This window comes from Labeo rohita, chromosome 4 (genome assembly GCF_022985175.1).
Source record: "Labeo rohita strain BAU-BD-2019 chromosome 4, IGBB_LRoh.1.0, whole genome shotgun sequence".
Classification (NCBI taxonomy): domain Eukaryota; kingdom Metazoa; phylum Chordata; class Actinopteri; order Cypriniformes; family Cyprinidae; genus Labeo; species Labeo rohita.
Genome location: NC_066872.1, coordinates 36,606,982 through 36,621,510, shown reverse-complemented (window position 1 = coordinate 36,621,510; position 14,529 = coordinate 36,606,982). Strand labels below are relative to the sequence as shown.

General features: G+C 40.2%; 1 protein-coding gene across 8 annotated transcripts in view; it reads left to right on the top strand.

The window, feature by feature from the left end:
- The window catches only part of pcloa (piccolo presynaptic cytomatrix protein a), a 47,234-nt gene that overhangs the window by 31,541 nt on the left and 1,164 nt on the right, over positions 1 to 14,529 (top strand). For 3 of the 8 annotated variants that reach the window (XM_051107196.1, XM_051107195.1, XM_051107191.1), the window contains 15 exons: positions 2,903 to 3,011; positions 3,105 to 3,166; positions 3,271 to 3,464; positions 3,563 to 3,613; positions 3,836 to 3,966; positions 4,618 to 4,644; positions 4,922 to 5,015; positions 6,640 to 6,711; positions 7,096 to 7,345; positions 7,831 to 8,019; positions 11,071 to 11,212; positions 11,398 to 11,453; positions 11,751 to 11,885; positions 12,607 to 12,752; positions 12,835 to 14,529. The exon at positions 12,835 to 14,529 is cut by the window's right edge and continues 1,164 nt beyond it. In XM_051107196.1, coding sequence (XP_050963153.1) covers positions 2,903 to 3,011; positions 3,105 to 3,166; positions 3,271 to 3,464; positions 3,563 to 3,613; positions 3,836 to 3,966; positions 4,618 to 4,644; positions 4,922 to 5,015; positions 6,640 to 6,711; positions 7,096 to 7,345; positions 7,831 to 8,019; positions 11,071 to 11,212; positions 11,398 to 11,453; positions 11,751 to 11,885; positions 12,607 to 12,752; positions 12,835 to 12,978 — 1,802 coding nt within the window. In that variant the 3' untranslated portion in view covers positions 12,979 to 14,529. Of the gene's footprint in view, positions 1 to 2,902; positions 3,012 to 3,104; positions 3,167 to 3,270; positions 3,465 to 3,562; positions 3,614 to 3,835; positions 3,967 to 4,617; positions 4,645 to 4,921; positions 5,016 to 6,639; positions 6,712 to 7,095; positions 7,346 to 7,830; positions 9,126 to 11,070; positions 11,213 to 11,397; positions 11,454 to 11,750; positions 11,886 to 12,606; positions 12,753 to 12,834 lie in introns of those variants that run through there. The other 5 variants (XM_051107194.1, XM_051107193.1, XM_051107198.1 and 2 more) reach the window with 5 other exon arrangements.

The window sequence follows — 14,529 nt, the reverse complement described above, 5'->3', positions numbered from 1 at the left end:
TTAACGTTAAAGGGCACAGTGTGACGTGATATTTCAGAGTAGGAGACAGGAAAAACAAATGATGCTTATCCGCGTGATTCTTCACCTCCAGGCTCGAGGAGTGACTCATTCTTGATGTGAGAGATAAGGAGAAGCAGAAAATGAAGTTGAAGTTTCAGGTTCACGACTGTGTTTCCTCGGCAGTGTAGGTGTTGCGCAGATCAATTGAGAGTCGAGTGTTAAATTTATTTCAAAACTTTGACTGAAATGTCTCTGGAGAGTTCTGCTAAAAAGAGTTTGAGGTTTTACTGCTTTAACGCTGTGTTTTTTTACAGTGTCGTCGTTATGTAAATATGCACTTTACAAAATCAGAATTGACCTCATTGTGACAGATTTGCCCACTGATGGCTGACGGAAAGAGTTTCTCCTCAACTTGGAAGAATCTTAACAGACTTTTGGAATAAAACCCAGAGTGAAATCTGAATTTCATGACTGCTTTGGACTGTCTTGATGGACTATTTCAGGCATTTTGATAGAGCTAAATTTTACAAGCTCTATTGATCTCGGTTGTGACGGAGACGTTAATGCTCTCTTTCTCCAGGGGCGAGGGTGAGCACGGAGTGTTGTAAATTAGGTCTGCTTGGGCTCCGGCTTTTGTGCTGCTTTCTCCCGGTCATAATTTACGAGGGACCGGGATAGGTGGCGAGGGGGAAAGTGAAGCCGGAGGGAGTAGAACTGTCTGTGTGCAGGCTTATTTATGAGGCTATATACAACAGCTGGGCTTTGTGAGAGAACATTCTGAGCTTTGACTGGGACTGACACTTCACATCTGTCTTCCTCCTCCTCCTCTCACACTCTCTATCAAATATCACTTTGTATTTAGACATCTGATTCCTTAGCTGTGTTCTCCCTCTGCTCCTCATTTTCTGTTCTGTTCTTTTCTCTTCTGTTCTCATGTATTACTCTGCCTCGTCTTTTCTCATCTTGTCTCTTCTGTCCTCATATCTTTTGTTCTTTACTCTAGTCTGATTTATCTTGTTTATCTTGTCTCACCTCCTCATGCTTACTTTTGCTTACTCTTCACGTCTCTTCTGGTGTCTAGTCTTTCAACTCTTCTCATCTCATCTTGTTCTCATGTCTGTTCTTCCTGTCAGTTTGCTTCTTATTTTCCTGTCTTTTCTCATTTTGTCTTGTGTCTTCTTGTCTTGTCTTTCTCATCTTGTCTCATCTATTCCTGTCTTCTCTCTTTTCTGATCTCAACTTGTCTCCTCTCTTCTGATCTTGTTTCTTCTTGTATCTACTTTCATTTAATCTAGTCTCTTCTGTACCCTTGTCTTGTCTCAGCTTTTCTCATCTCGTCTTGTTCCTTCTCTTCTCTTTTGATCTTTTGATCTTGCTTAGTCCCCTCTAGTATCAGCATCTCTCTTCTCATCTTGTCTCATCTATTCCTGTCTTCTCTCTTTTCTTTCTCTTTTCTGATCTCAGCTTGTCTCTTCTCTTCTGATCTTGCCTCTTCGGTACCCTTGTCTTTTCTCATCTTGTTCCTTCTCTACTCTTTTGATCGTTTCTCTTCTCATATCTACTTTTGTCCTATCTCTTCTTGCTTAGTCTTTTCTAGTATCAGCATCTCTCTTCTCACCTTGTCTCATCTCTTCCCGTCTTTTCTTTTTTGTCCTCTCAACTTGTCTCATCTCTTCTCTTCTGATCTTGTTTCTGATCTTGTTTTTTGATTCTCGTCTCTTCAGTCTCACCTTTTCTCATCTCATCTTGTCCTTTCTCTTCTCATTTCAACTAATTTCTAGTATCCTCTTCTCTCTTCTTGTCTTGTCTCTTCTGGTATTGTAATGTCTTGCATATGTGACCCTGGACCACAAAACCAGTCATAAGAGTCAATTTTTTTAAAGTTAAGATTTATACATTATCTGAATAAATAAGCTCTCCATTAATATAATGTTTGTTAGGATAGGACAATATTTGGCCAAGATACAACTATTTGAAAATCAAAAAAATCTAAATATTGAGAAAATCACCTTTAAAGTTGTCCAAATGAAGGTCTTAGCGATGCATATTTCTAATCAAAAATTAAGTTTTGATGTATTTACGGTAGAAAATAAATAATATCTTCATGGAACATGATCTTTACTTAATATCCTAATGATTTTTGGCATTGAAGAAAAATCAATAATTTTGACCCACACAATGTATTGCCGGCTATTACACAAATATACCCATACTACTTATGACTGGCTTTGTGTTCAAGGGTCACGTATTGTAAAATGTCCATCTCATCTTATTCAGTCTCTTCTAGTATCCTCTTCTCTTTTCTCATTTGATCTCTTCTCGCATTGTATTGTCTCTCTCCCACATATTGTCCCAGCAGCAGTTGAAGCTTCTTAAGGGTAAAATGTCAAATGTTTCTTCTTGCTGTAAGTGTGATTATGCATGCAGTCGGCATGGTTACATTAGCCATGTGACTCATGTATATTCTCAAGCTCGGGAGAACAGGCTGGTGTTAAGCAGCGGAGTAATGTGATGCCGGCTGTTCAGTCTCTCACACTAAACTATAAAATGTTTGAGTGTGTACATATACAGTACATGACATGAGTACACATTCACCTCCAGGGACCCCAAGCATCCACCGTAACATGGGAGCTTCGAAACGTCCAAAGCGGGCCTACCTGGCCTACCTGAAGACTCGTTTCCATCTGTGTAAGTGCACCAACAGAGTGGTTTCAGTTTGCTGTGACTTGGAGTGAACTCTGCTGCACGTGTTTTCATCTGCTTTCTCACAGGGTTTCTACAACAGGGTTTGTTTAATTGAAAGACATCACGTGTGGTGTTGCAGTGCTTTTACAGCGTGTTTGATCTTCCAGATAGTGACGACTAAAAGTGGCTGATTTTATGTGTGTGTGTGTTTGCATAGGAATGCAAGTTCTGGAGTGGAACAGCATTTCTTTGACTGGTAAGACGTACGAGGAGGTGCAGGGTCTGGTTGGTCACCAGGTTGGAGAGGCGGAGATATGTATCAGACTGTGAGTGCCCATATATCAGACTGTTAGGGTCCATCTTGATCTCACATTGCTTTCACATCTTTTGACCATCATTTATCTTTTTGTTAACTCCAGTGACCTAAATATGCTGTCTGATTCTGAAAGCTCCCACCTAGACCTTCAAGACCAGACCAAAGGTGAGAACCTCCAGTCAGTGGAGAAGACAATCAAATGCTAATGTCCTAATTAACCTTAATGGTGCTTTACCACTAATTTCTGCTTTGCATTTATAATTATACAGGAGACAGACCTCCACGGTCACCAGGTGTGGACCCTAAGCAGCTAGCTGCCGAGCTGCAGAAAGTGTCCCAGCAGCAGGTGCCATCCTCTTCTGCGTCAGCACTGGATAAAGCCTCAGCGTCTGCTGGCTCCAGCGCAGTTCCCAGCCCTGGCCAGCCTGGTTCACCCTCTGTCAGCAAGAAACGTCACAGCAAGGTACCACGCGCATATAATTATTTGATGCCTTTTTGTGTACACAAAAAAATCAAATGCATAACTGTGTCTTTTCTTACTGCTGATGTTTTGTTTCTTAGACCTCTGAGGCTGCAAAAACTCAGTCCCACCCAGTGTCCGGAGAGATCCAGGTAGATTTCGGCTCTCATTAACGTAGCTATAAGAGTAGCTTATTCAGTGATTTACACGCCTGCATGAGTCGATAGTCGATATAGCTAGAAATTGCTTGTTATGACTGCAGTCTCTACCATCTAAAGTGAATTCAATGGTCAGAACCCTGCTTATTAATCAACATTTATCTTTTTAGTAGTAGAAGTAGAAAAATCATTTATTTCTTTCTTTCGATTTTGCAGCTTCAAATAAATTACGACAAACAACTGGGAAATCTCATCGTCCATGTTCTTCAAGCACGAAATCTGGCACCCCGGGATAATAACGGCTACTCGGATCCGTTCGTTAAAGTTTACTTGCTGCCAGGCAGAGGGTAAGTACTTTGAGTAAAACTCAACTTTTCTTTTTTAAGCGCCCTGCCAAAATAGCTATCCAGAGAGTGTGAAAACAAGATGTTAGTATAATTTAATATGGATTCTTGGCTTAAAAAAGATAAATCCACCTGTTTCACCCTTGGCACTGGTAATTAAGACTCCCAGAGCTGTTATTCAATCCTAGCTGCTATTTTCCATGAGTTAACGAAACAGAAAATCGCTTATCCAGCTGTAATTAGCACCAGGTCTGTGGGAAAGACCTGGAGAGGATTATGCATATTGTGTAAGACCTAGTTTTTAGCTGTGTATGATTGTGTGTGTGTGTGTCCATGCATTTAAATGTAAGTGAGTCAGCAAAAGAGGAAAATCAATGCCAGTTCAGTTTGTGTGTAAAATGATAGCGCTGATTGATGTTTGCAGGCTGGTGTGTATGTTTGTGTATGTGTGTGTTTCGGATCATTTCTGGCTCTCATCTGATCATGCAGTACTTGGATTGAACCTACAGAAACAGGAGCTCTCCATTTCTCTGCTCCATATGGGCATGAATGCATGGGCTACTGCAAACACACACACAGACACACACACACTTTTGCAGTCTCCCACTCATCACTGATTGTTGTCTGTTTTTGCTGCATGCTGGATCTTCACAGTCAGGTCATGGTTGTGCAGAATGCCAGGTATGTGATTCTTTCCTATGGTACCAGCACATTATACAAGACTTGGCCATGCTTGGACCTGAATGGCTTAGTGATGTAGCTCTTGCTCTTTATATCATCGTTACGCATTTAATCATTTTCTCAAAGTAGTATATGGTCACTACAGCAACACAAGTGGGCCTATACTAGACATCCTCCATTGTGCAAACCATTTGCCACCAGTGTGGGGTGTTTGTGCCAAACTGATATTCTACCTGCCACTCAAGGTGACCTCTTGTGGTATGTTATCTAATTGCAGTGCTGAAAACAAAAGAAGGTCCAAACATGTTCAGAAGAGCCTGAACCCAGAGTGGAACCAGACTGTCATCTACAAAAACATCCACCTGGAACAGGTGAACTACAACCTCGCAATCATTTGCACATGTCTAGGTTGCAGATGTCTAGAAAACAAAAAGAAACATCTGATGCTTTTTTTCTGTTTGAACATCTCACGTCAGTTTTGAGATTTCAATTATCTGAGAGCTCTTCAGAGAGAATCCCAGGCTTTTGGTGCAAACAGGGAAAAGTCTGTTGTCTCCCAGAAGTGCTTTAGTCTAATTAAGACCAAAGAGCTTCCTGAGTCTGTTGAGCTCTCTGAGGTTGCTGCAGACAGATGTGATTGATATGTTTTTACTGGACTATTGAAGCGAGGCGAGTGGCTCTTAATTGAGAGAGAAAGACAGAATGCAGGTAGGTGAGGCTTGTATTGAAAACCATCTGGATTTAATGCTCCAGTGCTGCATATCGTGTTGGAGATGTTTGCTGGTTTAACAGAAGAGATATTTTCTTAATCAGTATTTTTGTCTTGATTTCCAGTAAAAGCATCTAAACGTTCTATAAACAAAATAAATGTACTTCAGAAGCAAAGTTCAGAGGTTCATTGTGTGTTAGAAAGTCTCTCTTGCTCATAAAGGCTGTATTTATTTGATCAAAAATACAGCTGAAGCAGTAATATTGAGAAATATTATTTTAATTTCAATTAACTGTTTTCTGTGGAAGCTCGTTTCTGTCACTTAATGAAAAAATTCAAAAAACGTAACTGCAACTTTTTATCTCACAATTCTTACTATTTTCTCAGAATTATGAGATATTAACTCTCAAGATATAAACTTGTAATTTTGACTTTTTTTTTAATTTCTCGCAATTCTGATTTTAAAGCACACATATTCGGTCTTTTTTCTCCCTCAGAATTGGACATTATAACTCACAAGTTTATATCTCTCAATTCTGAGTAAAAAAAAGTCAGAATTGCGAGTTTATATTCCACAATTCTGACTTTATTTCTTGTAATTGTGAGTTTATATCATGCAATTCTGAGAAAAAAGTCAGAATTGTGAGATGTAAACTCGCAATTGCAAGGAGAAAAAAAAGGGAGAATTGAGATAAAAAGTCACAGTTACCTTTTTTAACAGGCTTTCACAGTTTTCTATATTCATGAATTTTAAAATATAATTTATTCCTGTGATGACAAAGCAAATTTTCACGTGACGATTGTCACATGATCCTACATAAATCATTCTAATGTGCTGATTTGGTACTCAGAAAACATTTCTTATTATAAAGGCTGAAAACAATTGTACTGCTTAATACTTTTGATTAATAGAAATTTTAAAAGTACGGCATTTATTTTAAGTGGAATGTCTTATAAGATTACAAGTGTCTATACTGTCGAATTTGAATAAAAGTATTATTTTATCCTTTAAAAAAATCATACTTTTTGGTTTTGAACGGTAGTGTGTGTTTTAAAATATAGCTTCACATGTAAAAGTATCTTGTTTAAAGATGTTTAAAGATTTTGTTAGTGGAAAACAAGAAATGAGAGTACAATATTTTGGTGTTTCCCTACTCTTCATTTAGAGATCAACCATAGATTAGTTCAGATGATTTTACTTAGAATGACAACATTAAAATAGTGTATGGTGATAGAGTCACAAAGTAAATCATCTTGGCCTTGAATACTCTGTGTGTTTGTGTTAGCTGAGAAAGAAGACACTGGAGGTCAGCGTGTGGGACTACGACAAGAGCTCTGCCAATGACTTCTTGGGAGAGGTGAGAAGCTGCAAGATGTAAACACACTTTGAAAGATTAAACACCAAGTCCAAAGAGTGATAAATAGCACACAAGTGTAAACGGTACAAGTTTTTTTTTGGTTTTTCGATCAAATGTAAATTCATGTCCCAGTCACATTCTCTTGGTTAAATAAACATTATTTACACCTACATCCAGAAAAATAAAAAAAGTTCTATTTTATTGTTTACCTTAACAGTGTAATCAATATTCTGTTTATTAAAGCGAAGTATAAATCATTGTATAATGTAATGAGATATATATTTATATATATATATATATATATATATATATATATATATATATATAAACACACATACACTACTGTCATTGAATAATAATGAAATTGTGCATGTGGCTTTGTAGGTACTAATCGACCTGTCCAATACCGCCCAACTGGACAACGTCCCACGCTGGCTGCCTCTAAAGGAGCAGAGCGAGGGCGAGCACCATCGGCGTTCTCACTCGGGACAGGGCCGCCAGCACTCGCCCAAACCCCCCGGCGGACACGGTAGCCAGCACTCCCCAAAGACCACCGGTCACAGCAAGGACGACTCGCCCAAATCCTCGGTCATCAAGAGCCGTAGTCACGGAATCTTCCCTGACCCTGCCAAGGGTAGGACCGCAAGTCGCATGGCACTTCTGCCACTTCTCCTTTCACATCTCCAGTCGTGACGTCTTCCTCTTTTCCATCCTTCTACTGCTGTCATTTCTATGCATTCTGTCTTCTCTTCCTCTCTTTGTACTGTTCCTGCTTTCACCGGATCTCTCCATCCTGTATTTCTCAAGCTTCCTAGCTTTGGCTTCTCGCTCTCCATATATGTGTGTTCAGTTCACAACAGCGCTGAGCTCACCAGCGCTTCACTTCAATCACCTCACACAGGGTGTGACAGGGCCGCTCTGACAGGAAGCAGCCTGCTTAGATGCTAACTAGGGCACAATAGTTGGACCTTAAGTATCACATCAGATGTGTCAGATGGAGACTCAACAATACCTAACAACGTAATAAATAAGAATGACTTTTTGAAGAATTAAAATTAATAAATAGGCAAAAGTAGGGAATGAAAAGCCCTTGTGGTAATTTGGTTCTGATTGTTTTAGACACGCAGGTCCCTACTATTGAGAAATCTCACAGTAGCCCCAGCACATCGAAGCCATCCCTCTCCGAGGGCCAAGCTCGCCCCCACGGAGGCCCCCGTGCTCATGGCAAAAGTGGCACGGCCCGGGCACACCTTGACGATGCCGCGGCACCGGCCGAAGCTGCCGGCCAGCAGCCCCGTCTCCAACCAAGTAAACGACGCAAATAAAACCTCCACAGCATGGCTGCCTTCGCACTCATCTGTTCCTCCTTCTGTTCTTTTTCACTGCCCTCTTTTGTTTTTTTACTCCCTTCCCTGTTGTTGTTTTCTGGTTTCTCCCGTTTTACTTCCTCTGGTCCCCCTGTGGTCACAGTCTGTCACTTCACTTCCAGTTCGCCTGTGTGTTCTCACCGGTGTGTTGGGAACGCGTCACGTTTCCACACATACAGGAACAGTTTTATTCCTTTTCCAACATTTTTTAACACTTTTAATAATTATAACAACTCAGAACAACTATTAAGCTGTAGTACACTCCTTGAAACTCATCCTTTATAATTCTTGTTCCTGTAGTGCAGTTAGCATGGCCCTAGCCAAGGTCATGCGTTTGATTCCCAAGGAACACACAATAAGCATATACGTAAAATAATGGTAGATATTTTTAGTCCAGCCTAAAAAAATCTTCAAAAATAAGTACAATTTCTGACCCAGTCAGGCACTTTGCTGCCTTCCACAGGATACTAAGATTACTAAGACCTGCCAATCACTGTGAAGAGATTTGACTGCACACGTCAAACGCCTAGTCAGCTTGTCCTTTTACCACACACAGACATGTTAAAACCTTGCCACTGAGGTTATTTTAGGTAAAACCTGCTCAATTTACCATTTTGTTAAAGTTAGAGAGCAAATGGCCATCCCTGCTCAGCACACAACACGTAGCGACACGTTTTGCCCACATGAGCCCTTCTTGACAGCCCTGACAAGCTCCTCTTTTATTTGTCCCATTGAGTTGTTTTCTGTCCCAGACGGCCGGCTTTTCAGCAGCTTCCCCACTCCACCGAGATGGCCGAGCATGTGGCCGCCCGCTCCTTAAAGCACCATCCCACCCTGCCTCCACTCTCTCTGCGGCTCTCGCTGGCCTACACTGCACCTCAGTCGACGCTGTAAGCGTACTGTGGCTGCATGTGACTATGACCTACAGTAAAAGCTGGTGGTGTCCATGTTGTGACGAGTTCATACTCTGAGTCTCCATCTCGCCTCCCTTCTCCCCTCTCCAAACTTCCCCTCCTTCTCACCCCCCACCCCGTGGCTGATACATGGCCCCAGCCCAAAATGGCCGCCTCGACCCGAGGCACCACAGGCACAGCGTAGTTGGTGTGCTCACCATTCAGAGAACCCCGTCCGAGTCGCCGGCCAATGAGATCCCTGACGGCCGTCATCTGACCCTCAGGAAAGCCATGTCTGAAGAGAGGCCGCAGCCGGACGGAGGTGAGAGTTGACGTCTCGTATGATTGCCGATGACAGCAAGAGAGAGAGAGCGAGAGGATGTTGAGTTACTAACGCACATCTAACTAGCGGAACTAGCTGAAGATACTCTGGTTGAATTGCAAAGGGTGCTTTTGTGCTTACGGAAGGGAACGCTATCCGAAGGGTCTTTCCAAACGAAAGTGAGCAACTGGATCCCTTTACACAAAATAGATGGTCAAGGAAGTAAGTCTGCAGTTATGATCATGTGACCTGAACGTGGACGTTTTGAAACCTAAAAAAGGTTTAGATGTTCCTAAACATCCCAGGACTAAATACTCCTTGACATATTAAATAGAAGTTGAAAAGCACACAAGCTTAAATAAATTCGAATTAAAGACACAAAGAGACAATATTTGAGTTTTTATGATTAGCATTAGCATGAATTTTGTTAAAGCCTAAGATCAAATAAATATTTGTTATCGATTTTTACATTTTATTAACATTTTGAACAATGAACACATTTATGACAAATATCAGTCATTTGAATAATATATTGTTACAAACATATGAAAATTAAAGGGATTGGTCACCCAAAAATTGCACAAAGGAAACAAAAGGACTGACTTTATTCAACATTTCTTCTTTGTTGTCGAAGACTGACAGGGAATAGAAGAAATTGTTGAATAGTCGTTATTTTTGTTTTCTTTGCACACAAAAAGTATTTTTGTAGCTTCGTAAAATTAAGGTTGAACCACAGATGTCTCATGGACTATTTTAGGCTATCTTTTTTGGGCCTTGAACATAGTAGTTGCATTGCTGTCTATACAATTTGTGTTCTGAAGATGAACTGAAGTCCTACAGATTTGCAACAACATTAGGAACACATAATTAATGATAAAATTTTATTTTTTGGGTGAACTATCCCGTTAAAGTAAATATTAATACAAGCGCCACCTACTGACACAGAGTGAAATTGCATTTTCATTGCAGATTTTTCCTATCAAACATTCACGTCGCTATTAATAGGCCCTAATTTTGTTGATAATAGAGTAGCAGTAATGCTTGTGCAGATACATGCCTTGCAACCTTCAAAGTTTTTCGAGTGATTAGGACCTAGTGATGCTTACTTTCGACTGGAATCTGCCCTCTGCCACTTCACAGGAAATTCATGCAGCGAGTCTCAGTCTGGTTCAACAGTCCAGCAGCGTGCTTCCCTTAAACCAGGGGACAAAACAGTAGCGCTCAACTGCGATGACAAACGCTAAGAGGGAGCACCGACCCCCTGATCATCCTGAGAGAGTCTCATTAGACGCTACCGTTGCTGAATCTGATTGGAAAAGACTGTGTGCATGAATTACGTGCCAAAATCATGCATCCCACATCACACCATCACCATCACTCTCAGTCAAACACTGCATCAACATTAAAAAAAAAACAGTTAAAATATTATTAATCATAAGTAACCACAATTAAAATAAACATGGAGAATTAGCATAATGGAATTACTTAAAACTCAAACACACAGTTTACTAATGAACAATTTAATTTGTTGTGTGTCTGCTTTTGCTTCTATCATCTGATGTCTGCTTAGCATATCTCTGTCTGTGATATTTTCTTTCATTTATGGAGTGCTGTCATGCTTTCTTTAAATGTTGCTAGCTGTATCTATTTGTGCGAATGTGTGTGTGTGTTGGGAGTGGATATGTGGATATCTACCCCTGTAATTAATAGTTACCAGTTGCAAACTAGTCGTAGTGTATGTAACTCATGCAACTCACATAATCAACTTCAAAAACAGCGTCCCGCAGCCATAGATCTGGTGATGCTCCTGTTACTGCAGCCTCATTGGATAGCGGTCTGAGTGGCAGTGCCTTTAGCCTATTGGATGAAGAGGGCGGGACCAATGCGGTGGATAGTGCAATCTTCCAGGTTCCCAGATTGTGAGTGCTTTTTATACGACTCCCATAATATTTGCTAATCAGTCTTATTTTTGTTTTAAATAATTTACAATTTCATGGATTTATTTGGTAGCATCTAGACGGCTTTTTTGGTTATTATTTATTCAAATCCCTCCATTTTCTTGGCACTCCGCGCGTTCTCTGACCTGATGTTGTTTGTTATTCAGTGGAAAGATTCCAAACGGCACAGAAGCTGTGAAATCCGCTCATGGAGATACAGAGGGTAATGTTTGCATGGGATGTTGTGTGGTTTTGTGATTATTTATGCATGTTTGTGTCAATAGCAGGGTATTTGGGAGTACAATGTGGCAGCATATATATATATATATATATATATATACACACACACATGACTGAAATAAGAGTGGAATAATAGTTTCTCCAGGATTCATCTATTACCTGTGCCATTTTATTTGTCACTGTCTGTATGCTCAGAGATTCATCGAATTTGGAAGAGATACAGAGATAACTGTTAGGAAGAAGAATTGCGATATTGACCTGTCTGTGTCTGCCTGGTTAGGTAAGACTCAGGTGATGGGGGAGATAAAGATCGCCCTGAAGAAAGAGATGAAGACAGAGGGAGAACATCTTGTGCTTGAGATTCTCCAGTGCAGAAACATCACCTACAAATTCAAGTCTCCCGACCACCTCCCAGGTAACACGACTGAAATAAAAATAAATAAATAAAAATCTTTCTTCAGTCAAAAAGAAATTAAGATTTTTGAGGAAAACATTCCAGGATTTTTCTCCGTATCGTGGACTTCAATGGGGATTGAAGGTCCTAATTGCAGTTCTAATGGGGCTTCAGGGGGCTCTACATGATCCCAGTCAAGGAAAAATAGTCTTATCTAGCTATATTTTTGGTAATTTTCTAAAAAAAAATGAAAAATTGATATACTTTTTAACCACAAATGCTCATCTTGCACTAGCCTGACTTGACACAATGACGTAAGCGGAAGTACCGACCCAGTGTTTACAAAGCGAACGTGTAAAGAAATCCTTTACAAACTGCCTTTACAACAACGCCCTTTGATAACTTTACATCGTTAGCGCAGATGAAGTATTAACCACGCATGACTTTTCAACATGATTACGTAATGCGTGAAGTCACATAAGTGCATCGCAGACCTAATGCAAGATGAGCATTTGTGGTTAAAAAGTATGGAATTTTTTTTTTTTTTTTAGAAAATGAGCAATCATTGTGCTAGATATGATTTTTATACCTCGGCTGGGATCGCGTAGAGCCATTTGAAGCTGCATTGAAACTGCAATTTGGACCTTCAACCCGTCGGCTCCTATTGAAGTCCACTATATAGACAAAGATCCTGGAATTTTTTGCTAATCCTTTAATACTTAATATTGATGTTGTTTTACAGATCTGTATGTGAAGCTCTATGTTGTGAATGTGGCCACTCAAAAAAGAATCATCAAGAAGAAGACCAGAGTGTGTCGTCATGATCGCGAACCGTCTTTCAACGAAACTTTCCGCTTTTGCATGAACCCCACAGGTCATTCAATTCAGGTATGTCAGACATCAACGCACTAGAGTGCTAAAACTTAACCCGACTTAAAGTCGTGATTCATACTTATTCCAACACTTGCAGCTCTTTCTCGTCTCAAACGGAGGCAAGTTCGTAAAGAAGACCTTAATCGGCGAAGCCTACGTGTGGCTGGATAAGGTAGACCTGCGGAAACGGGTGGTGAGCTGGCACAAGCTGCTGGCCAGCACAGCTCAGATCCACTCCTAAAGACGGCGGTAGGACGAGGCGCGAGGACAGACCAGGCAGTGGAGCCGCACATCTCTGCCGCACTCTTTGGGACTAAACTGAGCTGAATTTGGAGAGCCGACACAGGGAGCTTGCCGATTGCACTGGCACGTGTGATTGTGTTAACCCAAGCCATGGAGAAACAGGTGTATAATGGTGTTTACAGAATGGATCTGACCCTTAGTGACAAGACGCAGATCTTTACAGTGGGAAATGCTCAAAAGAATTGAGCCGGAGATTCACACAATGTTCATACGTATATGTGTACATGCACTTTCACAATCACACACTTATCGACACATATTTATACCGACGTATGTGTACATTGGGCCACAACAGACAGGTAGATAGAGTGAAAGTTTATTTATTCCGTTTGTGCATTATTCATATGAGAACATTGATTATTTACAAATAGAGATGGAAATCATATACATTATTTTTGTATGATAGAGGCAAATTCAGTTTTAGATATTTATTGTTATTTTACATTCCCTCTCAGATGTTATTATGTGTTGAAAGAACTGATATTTAAAGCATATTATCAATGGACTAGAAGAGTATTTTATGGTATATATAGACAGATTTAAATGAATGAATTATGATTTATTGGGTGTTGTGATGACTTGTTGTGTCAGTATGGTTATTTCCACTCACAGAAGTAACACTTTTGTCTTTCGCTGTGTGATGCTCAGTTCAGAGATACAGTTAGGAATCAAAAAGTAGATAATTACGAACGTTTAAGAAAACTGCCGGTCTAATATGACTCACAAAGAAATGGATGGGAAATCGAATAAAGTGTTCGCTGATTGTTATGATTTGCGATCTCATTTGATGAATGTGACAGTCGAAATATCTCCAATATACAGCAGCATCAGTTGAAAATGTCAAATCCAGCACTGTTGTATGATTTGCACTTTGTGTCTCGCATTTTACGAATGTAGGTTGGTAGCTTTTTCTGAGTTTTCCTCAAAACAACTGAAACATCCTGCCATTTAAAAGTCAAACACTGTCAATCCCCCACACAAACTCACATGCATCTTCTCTTAAATACTCAAGGATTAGAGTTTGAATGGGTCAGTGTAGTGTCTGTCCGCATATGTTTTATTAAAAACAAACTCCTAAACACTCAGGTTTCGATGAAAAAGCCTTGCTTAAAAGTTGGCTGGCTGATCTTTGACCTAAGCAGGTTCAGCTTAAAGGCGACAACAATGAGGATCAGGGTGATGACATCATAATGTGTTCATTTTTGTTTTAACAGATCATTTTGGCTGTCAGTTTCTCGGTTTACATGTCTAAAAGAACACGCTGAGTGCACCATCTCATGATTTCAGAAAGTGTGGCCACTTCGCAATGCAGATACTTAAATGCCATTAGTGTTATGTTTTTATGCCTTTGAAGTTAGTATGTATGGAAACAAACTTTACAGCACATAACCCAGCCATTTTACAGCTCAAGCACTTACTGAAATTCACTCAAACGTCCAGTGTTAAGGATTACGTCAATCTTTAACCTGTGCCAAACTACCAAAATCCG